The 24,160-nt window shown below is 43.5% G+C and overlaps 1 protein-coding gene across 1 annotated transcript in view; it reads right to left on the bottom strand.

Moving 5' to 3' along the window:
• Window positions 1-839: 839 nt before the first annotated feature.
• LOC113929952 (translation initiation factor IF-2-like) overlaps window positions 840-24,160 on the bottom strand; it is a 112,519-nt gene continuing 89,198 nt past the window's right edge. Inside the window, exons 4-5 of the mRNA XM_027607207.2 lie at window positions 19,729-19,786; window positions 840-2,440 (exon numbers count right to left, since the gene is read on the bottom strand). Of these exons, the coding sequence (XP_027463008.2) occupies window positions 2,435-2,440; window positions 19,729-19,786 (64 nt within the window). The 3' untranslated portion in view covers window positions 840-2,434. The remainder of the gene's footprint in view (window positions 2,441-19,728; window positions 19,787-24,160) is intronic.

Below are 24,160 nucleotides of genomic sequence, written 5' to 3'. Positions count from 1 at the left end.
CCTGAGGCAAGCATTCAAGCGTCAACATTTACTTTGGGAGCTATAAGCCTATATTGGTTAGGTTGAGGGAAAAAGGGAGGTGAGGCAAGAAAGACACGCAGCAGTATGGTGTGATACTTTAGTGTACTGGGCACAGCTTCATACCAAGGTGTGAGCAAGCATAGCAAATCTCTCTGCAGGTATGTGTGCTTGTGCCAGGGAATTTCTGCAGGAGTGCTGAAAGAAGAAGACAGAACAGCACAGAGAAAGGCCGAAGGAGAAGGACATTCATATGCCAGGCTCCCTTTTGTCTGCCACACTCCATTGGTCAAATTCTCCTCTATTGCATTATTGGGTCAGTGGCAGCCACTTGGAAGCCAGCCTTCGTTCCACACAGTGGGGCATTTCACCTGTGCCTGGAAGCATAGGGGTGACTTGGTGTGAGTGGGGTGCTGACCCAAGAGAGAGAAAGGAGGAAGTGGAGGAAATCTGAGAAGGCACACAAACATGTGCCCCATACAAATATAAATTCAAAAAACTGATGCAAGAATACAAAGGGTTCTATAACCATTACAGTAATTTAATTAATCATTTAAAATATTCCCAGGTACCTGGGTGGCTCAGTCAGTTAAGCATCTGCCTTCAGCTCAGGTCATGATCCTGGTGTCCTGGGGTCGAGTCCCGCATCGGGCTCCCTGCTCCGTGGGGGGGGCCTGCTTCTCCTTCTGCCTCTCTCTCTCTGTCTCTCATGAATAAATAAATAAAATCTTTAAAAATAAATAAATAAATAAAATATTCCCACAAAGAATACACAAAGGCTAGACAGTTTTATCAGTGAGTCCAACCAAACTTTCAAGTCACATATAATTCGAAACATATATAAACTCATACAGAAAATAAACAAAACATAATATCTTCCAGCTCATTTTGAAAAGCTAATATATATTAGTAAAATCAGAGGGGGACATCACAACAAAAGAAAATTATGATGCTATAGCCACTCATGAACATGCACATAAAAATTGTAAAGAAAACTTTATTGATCCAAATCCAGAATGTATAAAAAGATATTACATAACTAAATTGAACTTAATCTAGGAAGTCAAGATTCAAAATTAGAAAACCTATTAACATAATTTACCGCATTAAACAATTAAAGAGATAAATCACATATCAATGCACAAAAAACATTACTGAAATTTAATATCCATTTATTATAACTACTTTTAGCAAAGTTAAAATAAGAGGGAATTTCTTTAATCTGGTAAGTTTACAGCAAATACTGTGCTCCATGGTGATACATTAAAAATATCCCTTTAAAAGCAGGAACAATGCAGGGGTGCCTGGGTGGCTCAGTCGGCTAAGTGGCAACTCTTGAGGTTGTGGGATCAAGCCCTGCTGTGGAGCCTACTTGAGATTCTCTCTCGTCCTCTCCCTCTGCCCCTCCCCACCCAATCAATCAATCAATCAATCAATCAATAAAAGCAGGAACCAATGCAAGAATGTGCAGGACCACTCCATGTGCACTGCACAACCCCAGGGAGAACATCTTACATCATAGACATTGTGGATTTGAATATGTATCATGATCATTTCCTACCAGATGGAAGTAAAGGGTATTGAGGAAGAAGGCTTTTTCCAATTTGCACAGAAGCTTTATATGGGCTACTGGTGGTCCTGGATAATGTTAACTCCATTTTGTTTAAAAACTGTGACTGCAAGTACTGGCCTTTGCAGCAAGATTATAAATAGTACTAATAAATATGAGGATTGTAATGGGAGAAACAAAATTCATGTACAGAAGAAACAAAATTCACGTACAGACACAAATATCTACATATATATATATATATATGCAGATGATGCAAAATGACAAAATAAAACCCAAAAGAATGTAGGGGTAGTAAATGATTATAAGTAGTAAGAGTTTATCAAACTGATTGATCAATATACAGAATCAATTACATTGTTACACATCACTAACAAATAGAAATATACTCTTAAAGAAGATATCATTTATAACACTTAGAAAAATATAAGGTGCCAAAGAGTAAATCTAACAAAATGTGAAAAACTTTATTGAAAGTTGATTTAAAACTTTATTGAAATAATTTTAAAAGGACCTTAACAAACACAGAGACCCACCATGACCATGGATACAAAAAGTCAATACCATCATTTGGAACCTGATCTATAAATTCAATACAAATCCTATCAAAATCCCGACAATTTTTTTCATGCTACTTATAAAGCTGATTCTAAAATGTACATGGAAGAATGAGGGTCCAAGAATAATCAACACAATCTGAAAGAAGGAGATCAAAGCGGGAGATCTTGCCCCATGAGATACCAAACTTCAATAATTAGGTCAGCAAGATCTTGATACAAGGTAGAGCAGTGGTTCTTAGCAAAGAGCGATTTCCCCCCTGGGAGAACATTTGGCAATTTTGGGTTGTCACAGCTGGAGAGAAAAAAGAGGCTACTGTCATGACCTCATGGGCAGAGGCCAGGGATTCTACTAACATCCAACATTACACAGGACAGCGCCTGCAGCAAAGAATTATCCTGTATAAAATGTCAGCAGTGCCAAGGGCGAGAAATCACAGAGGAGAGAGAGAGACCAGTAAATAACTAAAAATTTTTTTTAAAGATGGGGTGGGGTGCCTGGGTGGCTCAGTTGGTTGGGTGTCCAGCCCTTGATTTCAGCTCAGGTCATGATCTTGGGGTTATGAGATGGAACCCCACGTTGGGATCCATGTTCAGTGGGGAGTCTGCTTCTCTCTCTCTTTCTCTCCCTCTCCCTCTGCCCCTCCCCCCGCTCATGCGTGTTCTCTCTCTCAAATAAATAAATAAATCTTAAAAAAAAAAAGAAGGGTGCCTGGCTGGCTCAGTTGGTAGAGTGTGTGACTCTTGGTCTTGGGGTCATGAGTTCAAACCTCACACTGGGTGTGGAGCCTACTTTAAAAATAAATACATAGGGCGCCTGGGTGGCTCAGTCGTTAAGCGTCTGCCTTCGGCTCAGGTCATGATCCCAGGGCCCTGGGATCGAGCCCCGTGTTGGGCTCCCCGCTCAGCGGGAGGCCTGCTTCTCCCTCTCCCACTCCCCCTGCTTGGGTTCCCTCTCTCGCTGTGTCTCTCTCTGTCAAATAAATAAAATCTTTAAAAAAAATAAAAATAAATACATAAATAAGTGAATAAATAAATAAAATGAAATAAAAATATGACCTTGGGGTGAGCATATCTATCAGGAGACAGCTGGAATACTTCTAGGAAACTGGGTAATTTAAGGAAATTTTATTTAATAACGGGGCCATTATAACAGTGAGAACAGGATGTAGGGAAACCAGGAGGGAAAAGGCAATCCTAGCTGAAAGAGGAGAGGGATAGTTGGTGAAACTCCAAGAGACAGAGGGCTATGGGGAAAGGGCCACCAGTAGGAGCTGGGGTCTTCAATCAAGGACACAGTTAATCTGCAGCAGCCTCACAAGGACAGAGCTGGGGGGACAAACACGTTGACTTCACTTAGCTCCCACCCTTAGTTTGCCTGTCAGGGCTCCTCATGGCCAAACCCAACGGGGAGCCCAGAAGCAAAGAAGTCATTAATGTAGTCCAGACAAATCTGCCCCCAGAACACAGAAAAGGCCAAAGAAGTGGATCTAAAGGAGCAAACAAGAGTGAATGGAAGTATTTCATAAATAAAACCCCCAAAGCACAGATCCTTAAGGAAAAGATATATACACTCAACATTCAACAAATTTACTGAGTAAAAGAAAAGACAAGTTATAAGCTAGGACATATATTTGTGTTATGTATAGATGACAAAGGATTCGTTCTCAGAATGAGTAACAAGTCCTCTTAATAAGAAAAAGATAAGTGCTCAATAAGAAAAAGATAAATAACCCACCAGAAAAAAAAAAAAAAGGTAAATGGCATGAGTAAGCATATTCTCAGAACAGGAAGCACAGATGGTCAATAAACATAAAGAGATGTTCAACCTTATTAGTAGTCAGGGAAATACAAAATTAAACCACAATGAGATAGCATCTCACACCCACCAGACTGGCAAAAATTTAAAAAGTCAAGCTATTACAAGTCTTGTCCAGGATGTGAAGTAAAAGGAATTCTTATACATTGTGTGTGGAACAGTAAAAACTGGTACTCTTGAAATGCAGAGCTAAGAACATTGAAGACACGTGTACTCTATGACCCAGAATTTCAATCTGGTAGACATTCTAAAGAAATTCTTGCACATGGACATTAGGAGATTTAAGAAAGTATGTTCATAACAGCATTGGGTTTTCTTTTTTCTTTTTTTTAAAAAAAGATTTTATTTATTTGAGAGAGAGAGAGAGACAGAGAGCGCGCGCTCACGCCGGGGAGAGGCAAAGGGAGAAGGAGACGCCCCCCTGAGCAGGGAGCCTGACTCGGGGCTCGATCCCAGGACCCTGAGCTCATGTCCTGAGCCGAAGGCAGACGCTTAACCAACTGAGCCACATACGTGTCCTTCTTTAACAAATTTTTAAATTAAATTAAATTAAATTAAATTTTTAAGTAATCTCTACATCCAACATGGAGCTTGAACTCACGACCCCAAGATCAAGAGTTGGACACTCTACTGACTGAGCCAGTCAGGTACCCCATCAAATTTTTTATTTTATTTATTTATTTTTAAAGATTTTACTTATTTATTTACTTATGTTGAGAGAGAGCGAGAGTGAGAGAGCACAAGCAGGGGGAGTGGGAGAGGGAGAAGCAGGCTTCTCGCCAAACAGGGAGCTCGATGCGGGGCTCAGTCCCAGGACCCCGGGATCATGACCTGAGCCAAAGGCAGATGCCCAACCGACTGAGCCACCCAGATGCCCCCAGAATTTTTAATTTTAAAATAATTTTAGATTTACAGAAAAATGATGAAGAGTGCAGAGCTCCCATATACTCCCATGCAATTTCCCCTACTATGAGCATCTTACAATTGGATGGTACGTTTGTCACATTAATGAACCAATACTGATACGTTATTGTTAATTAAAGTCTACACCTTATTCAGATTTCCTTAGTATTTACCTAACATCCTTTTAGCATCGCTGTTTTTAATAGCTAAAGCTGAAAAGAAAAAAAAAAGAAAAAGAAATACCCGTCAGTATAAAATAGACAAATTCTTGTTTTGTCATTCACTGTGGGTTGCAGTAAAGCAAAAGAATGTACAGCTATTTGGGTTAACATGGGTGAGTCTGAAAACATTTTGTCGAAGAGTAAAAGCAAGTCCTAAATATATCCAACAAGATTCCATTTATAAAAAGGTAAAAAATGGGGCGCCTGGCTGGCTTGGTGGGTTAAGCGTCTGACTCTTGGTTTCAGCTCAGGTCCTGATCTCAGGGTTGTGACTGAGCCCCAGGTCGGGCTCCTCGCAGAGTGCAGTCTGCTTGAGACTCACTCTTCCTCTCCCTTTGCCCCTCCCCCTACGCTCTCTCCCTCTCTCTCTCTAAAATAAACAAATAAATCTTTTTTTAAAAAAATAAGTCAAAAATGGGTAAAATAGGGCGCCCGGGTGGCTCAGTCGTTAAGCGTCTGCCTTCGGCTCAGGTCATGGTCCCAGGGTCCTGGGATCGAGCCCCGCATCGGGCTCCCTGCTCTGTGGTGAGCCTGCTTCTCCCTCTCCCACTCCCCCTGCTTGTGTTCCCTCTCTCGTTGTGTCTCTCTCTGTCAGATAAATAAACAAAATCTTTAAAAAAAATGGATAAAATAAAATCATATATAATTTAAGGATATTTACATATGTGATAAAACCATAAAGAATAGCAAAGAAATGATTAACCACAGAAATCAAGATAGTGGCTACCTCTGGTGTGGGGAGGGAGTGGGACATTATGGGAGGGTCACCTTCTCAGGGATGGGGTGGTGGACACATGGATTTTTAAAATTTTGTTATGTTTTAACTGTACATTTTTTGTATGTATGATGTTTCATAACAATAATTTTAAAAGCTCTCATCCCCTTGTTCTTCTCCCCTATAAAACGTATTTCCCACACAGTCCTTATCCTCCAGAATTCTGGCTAAAGGGAAAAGGTAATATGTTCGTGTCAGAGCAAACAGGAACCTCAGTCGTCCATGCCCAAACCAAAGAAATGTGATTATGTCTCTTATCATCCTTTCAAACCCCACCACACATCATGGTGCTTCCTGTTTCTCAGAAGCTGAAAAGGTGCTGACATAACGTAACGAGTGGGAAAGAAGCTGTTTCCACAGATCCACCCCAGAGCCCTGGTATCACCCCAGTGGACAGGTGGAACTCTCGGCTACCGTCAGGAGCAAGGCCAAACACAGGCCCCGCGTCCGGGAATGACCCCAAGTTCGAAGATCCGCAGAACAGGTGACCCTGCCTCGCTATAAGAGCAAGCAAGGCCACCACCATCCGCCCCGAAAGATGCCTTCTGCAACAGCAAGAGGCAACTTCTTAGCGGGTCCCTCTGCCCAGGCACTGCTGGGCTCTGGGCACCAGACTCCTGCTAGGGCCCGGGAAAGTCCCCCGCCACTGGCACGCTCCTATTCCTCACATCCATCCCTCACTTGTCTGTTCGCTTGGTGTTTATCCACTCACCCAGCAAACACCGAGCACCTACAGTGTGCTAGGGGCTGTTCTAAGCGTTGGCAACACTGCAGGGGGCAGGGCGCAGTCCTAGTCTAGCAGCGTGAAACCAGTAGAGGGGCTGGACAACAAACAAGCAAAACAACTATAGACTGTGGTCAGTGCTATCTGGGAAACAACAAAGGTTGAGGTCGAAGCATTAGCACAAAATTCAGGCTGCCTGAGTTCAAATTCTGCTTCTACTGCCTACACTTTAGGAGAATTAAACTCACCTTGGAAGTGATCACCAAACCTACCAAAGAGAGTTGATGGAACGCTTATTCTTTCAAAAATCACTTCCTGGGCACCTCTAGGTGCCAGGCACTAAAGATGAGTAGTTGAAGTTGACAGTGCCCTCAAGGTGTTTATATCATAGTGGAGAAGGAGTCACTGGATGATAAGCAAAGGCCATTTCAGATAGTGATGAGGGCTAGGGACTCGTGTGATAGAGGGAGATTGGGCAGGGGCTGGGGAGCAACCTGACATGTCAGGGAAGGCCTGAGAAGGTGACATTTGAGAGCTAACTGATAAAAAGAAGCCATATATGTGAAAGTCTGGGAGGAAGAGACAGCTAAACAGAAGGGCAAAAGTCCCAAAGTGGGAATGAAGTTGGTGCGGTTGAGGAACAGTAGGAAGACAGAGATGGCTGGAACACAGCGGTTGTGTGGCAGGAGATGAGGCTAGGGAGGGAAGGGATGGCCCATGCTGCCCATAGAGAGGACTCTACATTTCTCGTAGTAATGGGAAGTCGCTGACCGTTTAAAGCAGAGGAGGGTCATTATCTGACTTCAGTTCTTAAAAGAACTCTTGCCTCTATGTGGGAAAGAGATGAGGTTTTCATGTTTAATCAGGGAAATAAGTTAGGAGGCTACTGCTCTAGGGGTTGGTGGCTTAGATTTGGGTCCGTGTGTGATATGCAGTGGTGTGGGACCAGCTGGAGGAGACAGGACCCCGACACGCAGGGCTAGTAGTGGACGCCTGATCTGTCTTCTCTCACCCCTGCAGCTCCTTCTGTTCCCTTAGGATCCATACCCGAGTTCCACTTTCTGCAGGGAAAGTCCTCTTCGAATTCTGTTCTCTCTGCAGGTGGTAGGGGCTCCCTGGACCTGGGCTCCCTGATTCCTTTCCCCACACCTTTCACGTCATGGCCCTGGAGCCCTCTCGCATAACACAGATGCAAGCTGGGCTCTCCTAGGCTCCTGAGACCTGAATGAGCAGGTTCAAGCTCATCTTTGCCCACGTGCGAGTCCAAAGCCTTTGCCAAGGTGGCTGCACATCCCCAAGGGCCTTGGGTTTGCATGACCACTGCTGGGTCCCTGCTCCCGCTGTGTGGTTCATCCTGACGTTCTACCAGAGCTGCTCCTATTCTGCACAGAATGCAGAACGCAGCCCTTTCTGTGGAGTCCTGGCCACACAGCAAAGCTGACCGGCTACACCGATCTCTCTGCGGCAGAAGCATGAAGTCTTGCGACCACCCCACTGTGGGGGATTTTCCTCTTCACTCCAACCTTGTGCCATCTTGCCAGGTCCTCCTTCCTCCTCACCCAATTCCAGTTCAATTCTACTACAGAGCAATTTCGGGAGCCCTTTTGCGACCTCAGTTCATTGTTCACCGAGGGACCCACGATCTCAGCTCTCCACCCCCCTCTATCGGCTGTTCCAGGTATTTCCCCAAGGATTCCTACTAACGCGGAATTCTGGAACTGGCTGCAAGGCTGCCATTGAAGCCCTTGTACCCACAGTGGCTCTTTGAGTTTACGGTGCTTAAAACACATCAGAAAAACAAATGAAGCCTGGCTGAAGGAAGTTAAGCTCTGTTGACTGTCCCCTGGCAGAGGCAGAGTTTTCTGGGGCTTTGACGTGCCCCAACACCGCCCTCTGGTGGCTGACAGAAGTTAAGAACTGACTGTCGGATGTCGGAGTCCAAATCACCAGGCTTCCCAAACTCATCCTCCCGGCAGCCAGCCCATCCACCAGCTGAGGCCAGAGCCAAGTCTTCGGAATGAGTTCTGTCTTCCGCAAAGGAGCCGTTAATTTCTGGGTGTCTACCCAGTTGACTCTCGGGAGTGGGCTGAGTCCAGTCAAGGAGAGAAGTCAGGTGGGACTCTGAGCTTGGAAGGTGTGGAGGACCTAGAGAGCACCCATCTTTGGTCTCAAGTCCTTCTCTTGACCACTCAGTGCCTCACAGCTTCTTCCTCCCCACGCTAAACATTTTCCCAGTGGGTGGCAAGAACAAACCCAGGGGATGAGGGTGACTCTGTCCAATGTTTTGGGACCAAATGCATGACAGAATTAGAATTGTGCCGAAATGTCACTTTTAATCACCTCGTTCCTCAGGCCTATATCAGCATTAGCGCTGGGGTGAGGGGCCCTCTTACTTATCCCTCAGATCCTAGCATGGTGCTGGCAATGCACAAATATCAGATGGAGGAATGAATGAGTGTAATCAGTGTGACTCGTTCATTCCCTCCTGCCTTCTCACCCTGCTCCCAGACCGCAGCAGGCTATGAGTCTGCAAACAGCTTCCCAATCAACTACCTCCTCTATTCTCCCACTTCCAGCCCCCATGTGACAATTTCTCTGGTTCCTCTCTGGCCTTGGTCCCAAATCTCTGCTCTTGTTGTCGGAGCACTGGGCTAGGTAGGAGTCAGGAGTCCCAGCTCTGCCATCAATGAGCTCTTTGAGTCTCTCATGGCCCTGTCCGTGAACTGGAATGGGGCTCTCTCTTGGGCCCAGGAAGTAAGTGGGATGGGAAGGTACCCAGCCTTACTTAGGATTGTAGTGTCCTGACCCAGAGTTGCCGGTCTTTCTCGCTCTCTTTTCAGCATCAAAAGTGTTACATGCATGATGTAATACATATCTATATGTATGATATAAGACAAAAATCCTCCCAGAGGTATCCTCTGTCAGATGGGGACATGTTATTTTATAGCCTTGATGTCATTCAGTCCTCACACCAACCCTGCCAGGTGGGGCACTTTTATTATCCGTGTTTCATCGATGCTCAGAACAGTGAGGATTAGAGAGGCCAAGGAACTTGCTTAAGGTCACACAGTTTGTGAATGGTAGGTTGGGATACACCATGAGGACAAAAGATTCAGTGCCGGGAGAGCACTGGGAAGAGAGCGGAAAGTTTCTTCAAATGCTCAGCCTTATCATGAGCTGGCTGTGTGTTTTCGGTCATGCCGGTTGTGCCTACAAAAGTTAAACAGTGCTAACGGTAACCAGCCATAGGAGGCTTTCTCAGTGGGGTGAAGGGAGTTCCAGCTTTGGACCCCACAGCTACCATTCATATAAGTCTGGGTTCCAAAACTGCCCATTTTTTGTCACTGGATCCTGTGTTCCTCGAGGGCAACTTTATGAGATATAATTAACATAGGAGAAACTGGACCCAAGGTGTACAATTTATTAAGTTTGGAATATGTATGCATCCGTGAAACCATCACCACGATCAAGATAGTGAACAGATCAATCAGCCTTCCTCACCTCCTCACCCTCAGGCAATCACAGATTGGTTTTCTGTCACTATAGATCATTTTGCATTTTCTAGAATTTTATAAAAATGGGATCATACTCGGCCTGGTTTCTTTGACTCAGTAGAATTATTTCGAGATTTACCCATACTGTTGCCATGCATCAATAGCGTATTCCTTGTGTGACCTATTTTATTTTTAAATTAACATACAGTGAAAATAACAACTTGGGTAAACAGTTCCATGATTTTAGGTTTGTGTAACCACCACCACAATCCAGATACAGAATAAAAACTCTCTGGTGCTATCCCTTGGGCCTCTGGAGGCTACTGATCTAATCTCCATCAACATAGTTTTGTCTTTCTGAGAGTGTTGGATTAATGGAATCAGGCAGTAGGTAGCTTTTTGAGACTGGCTGCTTTTACTCAGCATAATGACTTAGAAATTCATTCAAATTGTGTTGTGTTCCTTACTTTTTTTTTTTCTGAGTAGTTTTCATTGCATGGATGTATGAGTCTGTTTATTCATTCACTCATTGAATATTTGAGTTGCTTTCAGTATTTGACAATTCAACAGAGCTGCTATAAGTATTCGTTTAACATACATCTTCATTTCTCTAGGATAAATACCTAGGAGCAGGGTTGCTGCGTCCTATAGTAAGTGGATGTTTGACTATAAGAGACTGCCAAATTATTTTCCAAAGTGGTGTATCATTTTGTATGTTTATCTGCTGTGTACGAGAACTGAACTGCTTTATCTCCCCACCAGCACTTGGTTTTGCCACTATTTTCTAGTTTAACCATTCTCCTAGACATGGAGTGGTATCTCATTGTAGTTTTCATTTGCACTTGCCTAATGGCTAATGATGTCAAAACATTTGCATTTGGTGTAATTATTGATATATTATGGCTTAGGTCTACCATTTCACTTTTTGTTCTCTGTTTATTCTCTTGTTTCTCATTTCTTTGTTTTCTGTTTTCAGCCTTCTGAGTTCTTTATATATTTTAGATATATCCTTTATCCAATATAGGATTAAAAAATATTTTATTTATTTATTTGAGAGAGAGAGCACGAGCAGGGGAAGGGGCAAAGGGAGAGGGAGAAGCAGACTCCCCGCTGAGCGGGGAGCCTGCCGTGAGCTCTATCCCAGGACCCTGAGATCATGACCCAAGCCGAAGGCAGACGCTTAACCTGAGCCACCCACATGTCCCTATTCAATACAGGCTTTACAAATACTTTGAAGTCTCTGGCTTGACTGTCCATTTTCTTGATGATGTCTCTTCTGAAAAGCAGTTTTATATTTTGAAGCCTAGTTTGTTAACTTTTCATTTATGGATTGTGCTTTTGGGGTCATAACTAAGAAATCTTTGCTTAATCCAAGGTAACAACGATATTCCTCTATGTTTGCTTCTAAACATTTTATAGCTTTAGCCCTTACATGTAGATCTTTTATCCATTTTGAGTTAATTTTTGTGTGTGATGTGAGGCAAGTGTATAAATTCTTCATTTTGCACAAGGATATTTAATTGTCCCAACACCATTTGTAGAAAATACAACTGAATTACCTTGGCACCTTGACTGAAAATGAATCAACTACTGGGGTGCCTGTGAGGTGCAGGTGGTTAGACATCCGACTCTTGGTTTTGTTTCAGGTCCTGATCTCAGGATCATGAGATCGAACCCCGAGTCGGGCTCCAAGCTTAGACTCTCAGACAGGTGTGCTTGAGACTCCCTCTCCCTTTGCCCCTCCACCCCCACTCTCTCTCTTTCTCTCAAATAAATAAATAAATCCTTTAAAAAAAAGACAGAATGAATTGACTATGAATGTAAGTGTTTATTGTGATACTCTCAATTCTGATATGTATGTGTGTGTAGCAGTACCACACCGTTTTGATTATTGTAACAGTAGAGTAAGTTTTTATTTTTATTATTTTATATTTTTTATTGAGTTATATTTGAAATACAACATTGTGTACATTTAAGGTGTATATATAAGTTTGATACATTTATATTACAATATGATTGTTGTAACAGCATTAGCCAGCACTTCTATCTATTAATGTTTGTAATACAGTTTTGGTATTTATAACCACTGTACTGTATAATACGTCTCCAGGACTTATTTATGTACTAGCTGCAAATTTGTAACTTAAACAATACCTCTCCCATTTCCCCCATGCTCCAACCCCTGGTAACCACCATGTCACTCTCTGCTTTTACAATTTCAGTTTTTTTGGATTCCACATGTAAGAGATGCCATACAGTATTTGTTTTTCTCTGACTTACTTAGCATGATGTCCTCAAGGTCCACCCATGTTGTTGCAAATGGCAGAATTTCCTTTTTTTTTTCTCATGGCTGAATAGGACTCCATTGTATATATACGCTACATCTTCTTTATCCATTCAACTGTTGACAGACACTTAGGTTGTTTCTGTATCCTGGCTACTGTGAATAATGCTGCGATGAACATGGGGTTGCAGGTATCTTTTGGATATCCTGTATTTATTCCCTTTGGATGTATATGCAGAAGTGGGATTGCTGGATCACATGGTAGTTCTATTTTTAATTTTTTGAGGAACCTCCATATTGTTCTCAATCGCAGTCGAGCCAGTTTAAAATCCCACCAACAAACAAGGGTTCCCTTTTCTCTATGTCCTCCCCAACACTTGTTCTCTTGTCTTCTTGAGGATCATGACTTTGACAGGTGCCAGGTGATATCTCGTCATGATTCTTATTTGCATTTCCCAGATGATTAGTGATGTTGAACACCTTTTCATGTACCTGTTGGCCATTTAAATGTCATCTTCGGGGAAATGTCTATCTAGTTCCTCTGCCTGTTTTTAATTGGAGTTTTTGTTATTATTGAATTCTATGAGTTCTTTAATAAATTTTGGATATTAACCCCTTATGCAATATGTAGTATGCAAAAATTTTCTCCCATCCTGTAGGATGCCTTGTCATTTTGTTGATTGTTTCTCTTGCTGTGCAGAAGATTTAAGTTTGATGTGGTCCCACCTTTTATTTTTTCTTTTGTTGCTTTTGCTTTTGGTGTCATATCCAAAGAAACATGGCGAAGGCCAATGTTGAGGAGATTGTTTCCTATGCTTTCTTCTAGTTTTATGGCTTCATGTCCTATGTTTGAGTCTTTGATGCACGTTGAGTTAATTTCTGTGAGTGGTGTTAAGTAGGAATCCAGTTTCATTTTTCTGCATGCGGTTATCCAGTTTATCATTACCATTTGTTGAAGAGACTATCCTTTCCCCACTGGATGTTCCTGGCTCCCTTATCAAATATTAGGTGACAGTAGATGTAGGTGTTTAATTCTGGGCTTTCTATTCTGTTCTGTTGATCCATGTGTTTATTTTTATGCCAATACCATCCTGTTTTCATTACTGTAGACTTGCAGTATAGTTGGAAATCAGGAAATGTGATGCCTCCACTTAGGAGAATTTTGTTCTTCTTTCTCATGATTGCTTTGTCTACTTGGGATATTTTGTGGTTCCATATAAATTTTAGGATTGTTTTTCTACTTTTGTGAAAATGCCCTTGGAATTTTGATAGGGATTGCACTGAATCTACAGATGGCTTTGGGTAGCATGGACATTTTAACAATATTCAGTCTTCCATCTGTGAACATGGGATGCCTTTGTTTGTGTCTTCTCTGATTTCTTTCAGCAAAGTCTTGTGTCTTTTGTTATACCGATCTTTTTTTTTTTTTTAAGATTTTACTTATTTGACAGAGAGAGAGAGTGCTCAAGCAGGGGGAGCGGGAGAGGGAGAAGCAGGCTCCCCACTGAGCAGGGAGCCCAACAGGGGCTTGATCCCAGAAACCTGGGATCATGACCTGAGCCGAAGGCAGAGGCTTAACTGACTGAGCCACCCAGGTGCCCCTATTATACAGATATTTCACATCCTTTGTTAACTTGTTCCTATTTTATTGTTTTTGATACTATTTATTTTTTTCAAATGTTTCAGTATATAGAAAAGCAACTGACTTCTGTGTATTGATTTTATATCCTGCAACTTTACTGAATTCATTGATTAGATCCAAAAGTTTTTCTGTCAAGTTTTTTGGATTTTTCAATATATGAAATCGTATCATCAACAAACAGTAATAATTTTATGTCTTTCTTTCCTACTTGGATCCCTTTTATTTCTTTGTCTTGCCTGATTATTTTAGCTAGGACTTCCAGTACCATATTTAACAAGAGTGGTGAGAGTGGACACTCTTGCTTATTCTGACGTTAGAGGGAAAGCTTTCCATTTTTCCCTGTTAAGTATCATGGTCTTGTCATATATGGCCTTATTATGTTTAGGTGTGTTCCTCCTATGTACCCAACAATCTATTGAGAGTTTTCATCATGAAAGTATGTTGCATTTAGTCAAACACCTTTTCTGCATCTATTGATTTGATCATATGATTTTTATCTTTCATTCTATTAACGTGGTGTATCACATTTATTGGTGTGTGTATGTTGGGCCATCCTTGCATCTCAGGGATAAATCCCACCTTGGTCAAGGTGTATAATCCTTTTAATGAATTCTTAAATTCAGTTTTCTAATATTTCATTGAGAATTTTTACATCTATTTTCATCAGGGGTACAGTTTTCCTTTCTCGCAGTGTCCTTATCTGGGTTTGGTATCAGGGTAACGATGGCCTCATAGGATGAGTTTGGGAGTGTTCCCTCCTCTTTAATTTTTTTGGAAAAGTTTGAGGATTGGCATTAATTTTTCCTTAAATGTTTGGTAGAAATTGCCCATGAAGCCATCTGGTCCTGGCGTTCTCTGTGTTGGAAGGTTTGTTTTTGATTACTGATTCAACCCCCTCACTCACTACCGGTTTGTTCAGACTTGCTATTTCTTTCTGGCTCAGTCTTGATAGGTTGTATGATTCTAGGAAATTACCCATTTCTTCTCGGTTATCTAATTTGTTGGCATATAACTGTTCAAAATAGTCTCTTATGATGCCCTGTATTTCTGTGGTGTCACTTATTATTTCTCTTTCATTTCTGATTTTATGTATTTAAGTCTTCTCTACTTTTTTCTCAGTCTTGCTAGGGGTTTGTCCCTTGTGTTTATCTTTTCATAAAACCAGCTTTTTGTTTTGTTGATTACTGCCTGTTGTTCTTCTGGTCTCTATTTCATTTATTTCCACACTGACCTTTATTATTTCCTTTCTTCTACTAACGTTGGGCTTAGTTTGCTTTTCTTTTTCTAGTTCCTGGAGGTGTGAAGGTTTTTAAATTTCTATCTTTTTAATCTTTGTGATCTTTCTAATTTCTTTATATGTGCATTTAAGGCTCTATACTGCCTTCTCAGAGCTGCTTTAACAATGGGGCCCCTTGGTGGCTCAATCCATTGAGCCTCGACTCTTGGTTTCAGCTCAGATCATGGTCTCAGGGTCATGGGATCAGCCCTGCATTAAGGTCCACACTCAGCCGGGAGTCTGCTTGTGATTCCCTCCCCCTGCCTCTCCCCACCTCTCTAAAACAAATAAATAAATCTCTAAAAAAAAGAAAAGAAAAGAAAAGGAAAGGAAAGGAAAGGAAAGGAAAGGAAAGGAAAGGAAAGGAAAGGAAAGGAAAGGAAAGGAAAGGAAAGGAAAGGAAAGGAAAGGAAAGGAAAGGAAAGGAAAGGAAAGGAAAGGAAAGGAAAGGAAAGGAAAGGAAAGGAAAGGAAAGGAAAGGAAAGGAAAGGAAAGGAAAGGAAAGGAAAGGAAAGAAAGAAAGAAAGAGAAAAAGAAAGGAAGAAAGAAAGAAAGAAAGAAAGAAAGAAAGAAAGAAAGAAAGAAAGAAAAAGAAAGAAAGAAAGAAAGAAAGAAAGAAAGAAAGAAAGAAAGAAAGAAAGAAAGAAAGAAAGAAAGAAAGAAAGAAAGAAAGAAAGAACAAACGAACTGCTTTTACAGCATGCCATAGGTTTTGGTAAGTTGTGTTTCTATTTTCATTTGCTTTGAGATATTCTTGGACTTCCCTTTTGATTTCTTCTTTGGCCCACTGGTTATTCAGAAGTGTGTTATTTGGCTTTTACATATTTGTGTAGATTTTCCAGCTTTCCTTCCATTGTTGATTTCTGGTGTCACACCATTGAGGTCAGAAAAGATCCTTGGTATGACTTCAATCTTCTTGAATTTGCTAAGACTTGTCTTGTGTCCTATCACATGATCTACCCTTGAGGAAGTTCCGTGTACTTGAAAGGACAGGTCAAAACAACCACAATTCCTTGAGAATAGGCCCATTCTGCTCCCTTTTGTACTAAGAACCTATACTGGGAATGCAAGCTGTTGTCTTCAAGGCTCTCACCAAACTGGAGAAAGGGGAATGGGGCATGGGTGGTTAAAACATCACAAAGTTTTACCAAGATTCAGGTAGGGTTTTTTTCCCCTTGATTAAACATTTCCCTAGTGTTGCTATAAACTTTTAATTAGTTTCTAGAGTTATAATAAAGCTGATTCTGACAGTTTTTGCCACTGTATTTCCTGCTTTTGTGTAGGGATGGGCTTTTGGAATTCCCAACTTGCCCATTTTTTGCTGACGGTACTCCTAGACCATTTACATTTTACATAATTATTGATGTAACTGAACTTATGTCTACTATTTTATTATTTGTTTCTTTGTTCACCCTCCCTCCATTTCCTCTTTTCTGCATGTTTGGGTTATTTGAACATTTTTTTTAGTATTCCATTTAAATGCATCTTTGTCTTTCTCTGACTGACTTATTTCTATTGTGTTTATAACTATCTTTTTTTAAGTGGTTGCGCTACAGATTATAATTATTTACCTTTTCAGATCTGCTTAGGATAGGCACTTTATCATTTTTTTAAAAAGATTTTATTTATTTGATAGAGAGCGACACAGCGAGAGAGGGAACACAAGCAGGGGGAGAGGCAGAGGGAGAGGGAGAAGCAGGCTTCCTGCGGAGCAGGGAGCCCGATGTGGGGCTCGATCCCAGGACCCTGGGATCATGACCTGAGCCGAAGGCAGACGCTTAACCACTGAGCCACCCAGACGCCCCGCATTTTATCATTTTAAGTGGAATGTAAAACCTTACCACCATACAGGGTCCTTTACTCTCCTTTCTTTACGTTATAGTTTCATTATTAGATAAACATATACTGAAAACACCAAAAACGTTATAATTTTTTTCAACCATAAAACATATTTTAAGAACCCAAGGGCATGTCAAATAATAAATAATAGAATATTAAATTAACTCAGATTTTACCATTTCTATTGATCTTCCTTCATTCCTGATATTTCAAGTTAACTTCTGGTACCATTTCCCTTCTGCCTGAAGAACTTCTTTTAGCAATTATTTTTGAACAGGTCAACTGTCAAGGAATTCTCCTTGTCTTCCTCCATCTGAGAATGTCTTTATTTCACCTTCACTCCTGAAGGATATTTTTATTGGCTATAGAACTGTGGGTCTATAGTTTTTCTCCTCCAGCACTTTAAAGATATGATTCCTCGGGCGCCTGGGTGGCTCAGTTGGTTGAGCGACTGCCTTCGGCTCAGGTCATGATCCTGGAGTCCCTGGATCGAGTCCCGCATCGGGCTCCCTGCTCAGTGGGGAGTCTGCTTCTCGCTCTGACCCTAACCCCTCTCATGTGCTCTCTCTCATTCTCTCTCTCTCTCTCAAATAAATAAATAAAATCTTTAAAAAAAGAAAAGATATGATTCCTCTTCCTCTGGTCTCCACTATGAGACTTCCTTCTCTCCTTCTGATGATAAATTTGAAGCAATTTAAATTTGTTACCCTACACGGGATTATTTGTTTTTTGGGTATTGAGTTTCATAAGTTCTTTATAGATTTTGGATACTAACCTTTATCAGATATGTCATTTGCAAATATCTTTTCCCACTCCGCAGGCTGCCTTTTAGTTTTGTTGATTGTTTGCTTTGCTGTGCAGAAGCTTTTTATCTTGATGAAGTCCCAACAGTTCATTTTTACTTTTGTTTCCTTGTTTCCAGCAACGTGTCTAGAAAGAAATTGCTATAGCTGAGCTCAGAGAGGTTGCTGCCTGTGTTCTCCTATAGGATTTTGATGGTTTCCTATCTCATACTTAGGTCTTTTATCCTTTTTTTTTTTTAAAGATTTTATTTATTTATTCATGAGAGACAGAGGAGGAGAGAGAGAGAGGGAGAGAGAGAAAGAGAGAAGCAGAGGGAGAAGCAGGCTCCCAAGGAGCAGGGAGCCCGATGCGGGACTCGATCCCAGCACCCTGGGATCATGACCTGAGCCGAAGGCAGACGCTTAACCATCTGAGCCACCCAGGCACCCGGTCTTTTACCCATTTTGAATTTACTTTTGTATATGGTGTAAGAAAGTGGTCCAGTTTCATTCTTCTGCATGTTGCTGCCCAGTTTTCCCAGCACCACTGTTTGAAGAGACTGTCTTTTTTCATTGGGTATTCTTTCCTGCTTTGTCAAAGATTAGTTAACCATAAAGTTGTGGGTCAATTTCTGGGTTTTCTGTTCTGTTCCATTGGTCTATGTGTCTGCTTTTGTGCCAATACCATACTGTCTTGATGATATAGCTTTGTCATATAGCTTGAAGTCTGGAATTGTGATGCCTCCAGCTTTTCTTTTTCAAGGCTGCTTTGGCTATTCAGGGTCTTTTGTGGTTCCATACAAATTTTAGGATTGTTTGTCCTAGCTCTGTGAAAAATGCTGGTGGTATTTTGATAGGGATTGCCTTGAATGTGTACATTACCTTGGGTAGCATAGACATTTTAACAATGTTTGTTCTTCCAATCCTTGAGCATGGAATGTTTTCCCTTTTCTTGGTATCTTCTTCAATTCTCTTCGTAAGTGTTCTATAGTTTTCAGAGTACAGATCTTTTACCTCCTTGGTTAGGTTTATTCCTAGCTATTTTACAGTTTTTGGTGCAGCTGTAAATGGGATCGATTCCTTGATTTCTTTTTCAGCTGCTTCATTATTGATGTATAGAAATGCAACAGATTTTTGTATGTTGATTTTATATCCTGCAACTTTGCTGAATTCATGTATTAGTTCTAGCAATTTTTTGGTGGTCTTTCAGGTTTTCCACAAAGAGTATCATGTCATCTGCAAATAGTGAAATGGAGCTAGACGGTGTTATGCTAAGCGAAATAAGTCAGTCAGAGAAAGACAAATACCATATGATCTCACTCATACATGGAATTTAAGAAACAAAACAGATGAACATATGGGAAGGGGAAAAAGAAAAAGAAGGAGAGAGGGAAACAAGCCATAAGTGACTCTTAATGACAGAGAACAAACTGAGGGTTGATGGAAAGAGGTGGGTGGGGGATGGGCTAGATGGGTGATGGGTGTTAAGGAGGGAACTCGTTATGATGAGCACTGGTGTTGTATGTAAATGATGAGTCTGACTTCTACTCCCAAAACCAATATTGCACTGTATGTTAACTAACTAGAATTTAAATAAAAATTTGAAGGAAAAAAAATGCACTACCCTATAATGTATCTCTTTTTCTGCAATATATATATTATGTTGTATTATCTATATTTTATATTGCATATATATTACTATATATCACAATTATACATCATTTTTCTTCCTGTGATGATATGAGATAATAAAATGCCTATGTGATAAGATAAAGTGAGGTGAATGATAGAGGCACTGTAATGTAGCTTTAGGCTACCACTGACCTTCTGACGATATATCAGGAGGACCATCTGCTTCTGGACCACACTAGACCGCAGGTACCTGAAAACACAGAAAGCGAAACTGCAGATAAGAGGTGACTACTACATTCTATACGTAAGCCCATTTTCGGATATATGTTCAATATATAATTTGCAAATATTTTCTCCCATTCTGTAGCCACCACATTTCCTTCCGCTCTGTTTGGCTTTCCCTCCGAACTCTGCCCGGGTTCCGTCCCCTGTTCTTTCTACTGATGCCGCCACCACCCTGGTTGATGTCTCCTGGATCATCCCCCCGACTCTGCCCTGCCCTAGGGTCTTGCTTCCACTTGTAGAAAAACTTAGACTGGACAAGAGTCCAGTCTGCAAACAGCAGCTAGTGAGCATTTAAAAAGGACATTGGATCCTTTCCCCCCCCCATGTACCACATCCTTCAAAGGCCCTCCATACCTTTCGCAGTAAGCCCAAGCCCCTGACAGCGGGCCCAAGATGGCCCACATCATCTGACCCCTGTTGATCTTACCGTTTCCCTCTTCTATCATTGTCCTCCTTACCCATCATGCTGCAGCCACAGTGATGTTTTCCCCCGAAACACTGAGCTTGTGCTTATCCCCAGGCCTTCACATCAGCTCCTCCCTCTGCCTCGAGGGCTCTTTGCCCTCTTCTGCGCATTGCTACCCCTTCCATCATTTACAAAGTTAAAATGTCATTGCGTTAGGGGTGCCTGGGTAGTGCAGTTGGTCAAGCGTCCGACCCTTGATTTCGGGTCAGGTCGTGATCTCATGGTCATGGGATTGAGCCCCGCCTGGGGCTCCACACTCGGCATGGAGTCTGCTTGGGATTCTCCCTCTCCCTCTGCCCCTCCTTCTCCTGCGCTCATTCTCTCTCTCTCTGAAATAAATAAATCTTTAAAAGGACATGTCACTGCTTTAGACAGACATTCCTTGAACACCAAATCTAAAGTACCTACCTCCATAATCTCTGTGACACCATACTATTTTATTTCTCTGCAGAATAGTTATCACCATATGATATTTTCCCCACTGTTAGCCTGCTTTCACTAGAATATGAGTTTCATGATAGCAGAAACTTTGTCTTGTTTGCTTCTATATCCCTAGTGTCTAGACCCGTGCCTAGCATGTCCCGTAGGGTCAATAAATTCTCATTGAATGTCTGCACCATGGCATCTACCTCTGTACCTGACAGCTGGCCATATTGCAAATGTTTGCTGTCTGAATTTGTCAAGTAACCCATCGCCATGGCACCAACGGTCAAAAAGCATCCCTGAGCAGAGGGAGAGGAAAGATACACATGCAGGAAAATGACAAGAGAAAGTTTGCAGAGAAGCCTAAAAGAGAAGATCAATTCCTCTAGAAGTATTTTGGGAACTTTGTGACAGAGTTGCCATGTTTCCGGCTCTGGCGTGGGCTCCCACCCAGGACCAGCCTTACCTTGGTTGCGGGGGCTGTTAGGCCCACACAGGATGCTCATGAAGCAATGTTGCAGTGGCAGGCACAGCCTGAAAGCTTCCACAAGGCCTGCTTATCAACGAAATTAGACTCTAACTTCATCTGTTGTTACTCTTCTCCTGTCTTCCTGGTGTCTGCAACTTGATTTTCCCATCCCACCATCCTTAGGCTGGTGGGTCAGCCGTCCCATGAACCAGTGACAGCTCTTTGCTCCCACCCTCCCTCGGGCCATAGGCACCAGGCCTGGTGGCTGAGCGTGGCATCTAGGGGAGCATGGGTGGTTCCAGTTTCTTCTCACCCCTCCCTGAGAGCCTGGTAGGTGAGTGGTCTGAGGAGACTCTGTGAAGAGCTGACACTGTTCTGGTGAATCAAGACGGCTGCTAAGGCCACTCCTGGGGCTCAGTGAGGAGCAGCTTTCTTGAGCACTGGGCCCTGTCTGAATCCCAAGAGAACAGCAGACACCTACCCTGTCTTGGCCTGGGAGAGAAGTTTCCCTGGAGTCAAGACCCCTGCCCGGACTCCCAGGAGTCAGGTGAAGAAGCCTCAGACTTCTATGCAACCAAGAGTTATGACGTAAACAAATTCCCATAAGCTGCTTATCTGAGGTGGGGACTCCAGATGCCAGGGCCATGGGTGGGCAGGGCTCACTGGGGAAAGCCACCCTCTTTTTTTTGTGTGTGGCAGAAACTTCTGGGAAGTGGCCAGCGTGGCTCTGTTTGTGGACTTCCCAGCTCAGAGGCTGCACAGGGTCCTCTCACTCCTCTGTCAACTGGACATGTCACCCTGCACTCCAACCTGGTCCCTATGTCCTGAGGCCCCAGCCTGGCGCTCAGGAGGGAGTGAGCCCAGAGGAGGCTGAATCAGAGGAACCAAGCAGCTGCTCGCGGGCTCTCTCTGATTTTGTTCTGTTGATGCGTCACCTTCATTCCAGCCTGGACTGGATAGTTGAGGCAGGAACTCTGTCGGGGGATGATGACTCTTCCTCTTTTTAGAGAGCCCAGGGCACTGCCCTCTCACAGGCCTATTGCGGGGCCCTCAGTCCCAGGACAAATCCTCTGCGGGGCCCAGAGCGTTTGTTCTGGGGGAGTCTGAGGGGCTGCCAGGGTCCCCCTGGGGAGACATGTGCTCAGTACAGGACACGGGCCTTCCTGGGCCATGATGCCAGGGTGGGGGCGGGGGGAGGGTGGATACATGACAGGGCCCTTGCTTTCTGGCCTCCTTCAGTAGGCATCTTAGAAAATGCCATCTCTGCCTTTGCTTGGGTCCCTGCTCTCTGGCACCCGCTCAAAGGCAACTGACCAGGAAGCAGGGGCTTTGTTTACCAGGTGGCACCTGCCTATCTGCCCTAGCCAAAGTCCGTCCTCAATTCCTGACCCCGCCCTTTTTAAACCTGCACTGACCCTTCACCTTTTTTTCTCCCCCGGACCCCTCCACCCTCTTTTCCAAAAGCAGGAGAAGGGGGAGTCTCCCTGTTAGCCAGCAGGGGGCACTGCTGCCACAGGGTCAGAGCTCCCAGGGGCGAGGACTTAGGGGAGTGGAACCACTCACTAATCCCCTGGGAACACAGGTGGCCCTCAGGGCGGACTCTGGTCCTGCTGGACAAGAGAAGGATGATGGTTTGATAGACACACCCATCCAGCAGTGGAGGCACCCCTATCCAGCCTCCCCTGCGTGTTGCGCCCGCACACCCAGGGTGCAAAGGGCAGGACCCAGGAGTCTTGGATGTACTGTTTCAGGTTCTAGCTATGGGCAATGGTGACTGGGCATTCCTGGGGCAGGCTGGGACATTTTCAACCTCCTGCCCTACTCTTTTCAGCTCAACACCTTCAGCTCCCCAAACTCATAATCTAGACAAAGCCAAGGCCCAGAGTCTGGCCTTGGCCCCAAATACAGGCATACAAACTGTGTTAGCAGAGTGGGGGCCTCTCTATTCTTTTCCCAGAATGGGGAATTATGGAGGGGCATCAGAAGGGTCCTGCTTCGGGGCACGTGGGGGGCTCAGTCAGTTAAGTGTCTACTTTTGGCTCAGGTCATGATCCCCGGGTCCTGGGATGGAGCCCCCACATCGGGCTCCCTGCTCAGCGGGGAGTCTGCTTCTCCCTCTGCCTCTGTCCCAACCCATGCTCGTGCTCTCTCGCTCTCTCAAATAAATAAGTAAAATCTTAAAAAAAGGAGGAGGAGGAGGAGGAGGAGGAGGAGGAGGAGAAGGAGAAGAAGGAGAAGAAGGAAACCCGTTCCACATCGTGGCCATCCCCAAATCCTGTCGTCTGATCCTGCTCTCAAGTAGGCCCACTTCTCTCAGTCGTCTATGGCCATAGACCTAATCCACCCGGATCAACTGAGCTGCCTCTTGTCCACTGCCCTGCCTCCAGTCACAGCCGGCTCCCAGACTAGAAGGAAGCAGGTAGGTGCCTAGCGTGCCAAAGGTCAGGAGGCACTCAGTCTCACGGTGATGCAAGTATAGAGTTGGCTCCTGAGAGTGGCTGCCTCCCCACGTTTCGTTTGCCACACCCGAGTTGCCCTGGTGTGCCCACGCTTCATCCTTCACGGCAGCCACGCGAAGTCTTCTAAAGCATCGGTCACTCCCAGTCACCCTCACAGGGCCTGCCCTCGAATTTACTTCAACAAACATCTGATGACAGACCCTGGTTCTCTAGAAGGAGAGGAACCACAGGTCCTACCCTGATGAGCCCCTGTCTGCCCAGACAAAATCCGGACTATTGAGTATGACCTTTGTGTTTCTTCGCAGTGTGGCCGCCTGGGCTGGTCCAGCCTCAGGGCCTGGGGCAGCCACACAAAGCCATACTGCAAGCAGGATCTGTCCTGCACTTCTGGGCCTCCAAGCTTTTCCTTGGGCTGTTCCGGCATCCTGGAATGCCCTCTCCCATGGCTGGCCTATTAAACTGTGACTCATCCTTCAAGGCCCTCATGAATGCCACCTCCTCAGAGTAGCCGTCTGACCCTGC

This window comes from Zalophus californianus, chromosome 5 (genome assembly GCF_009762305.2).
Source record: "Zalophus californianus isolate mZalCal1 chromosome 5, mZalCal1.pri.v2, whole genome shotgun sequence".
Lineage (NCBI taxonomy): Eukaryota > Metazoa > Chordata > Mammalia > Carnivora > Otariidae > Zalophus > Zalophus californianus.
The sequence above is the reverse complement of the archived record's forward strand: the minus strand, read 5'-3'. Positions and strand labels throughout refer to the sequence as shown.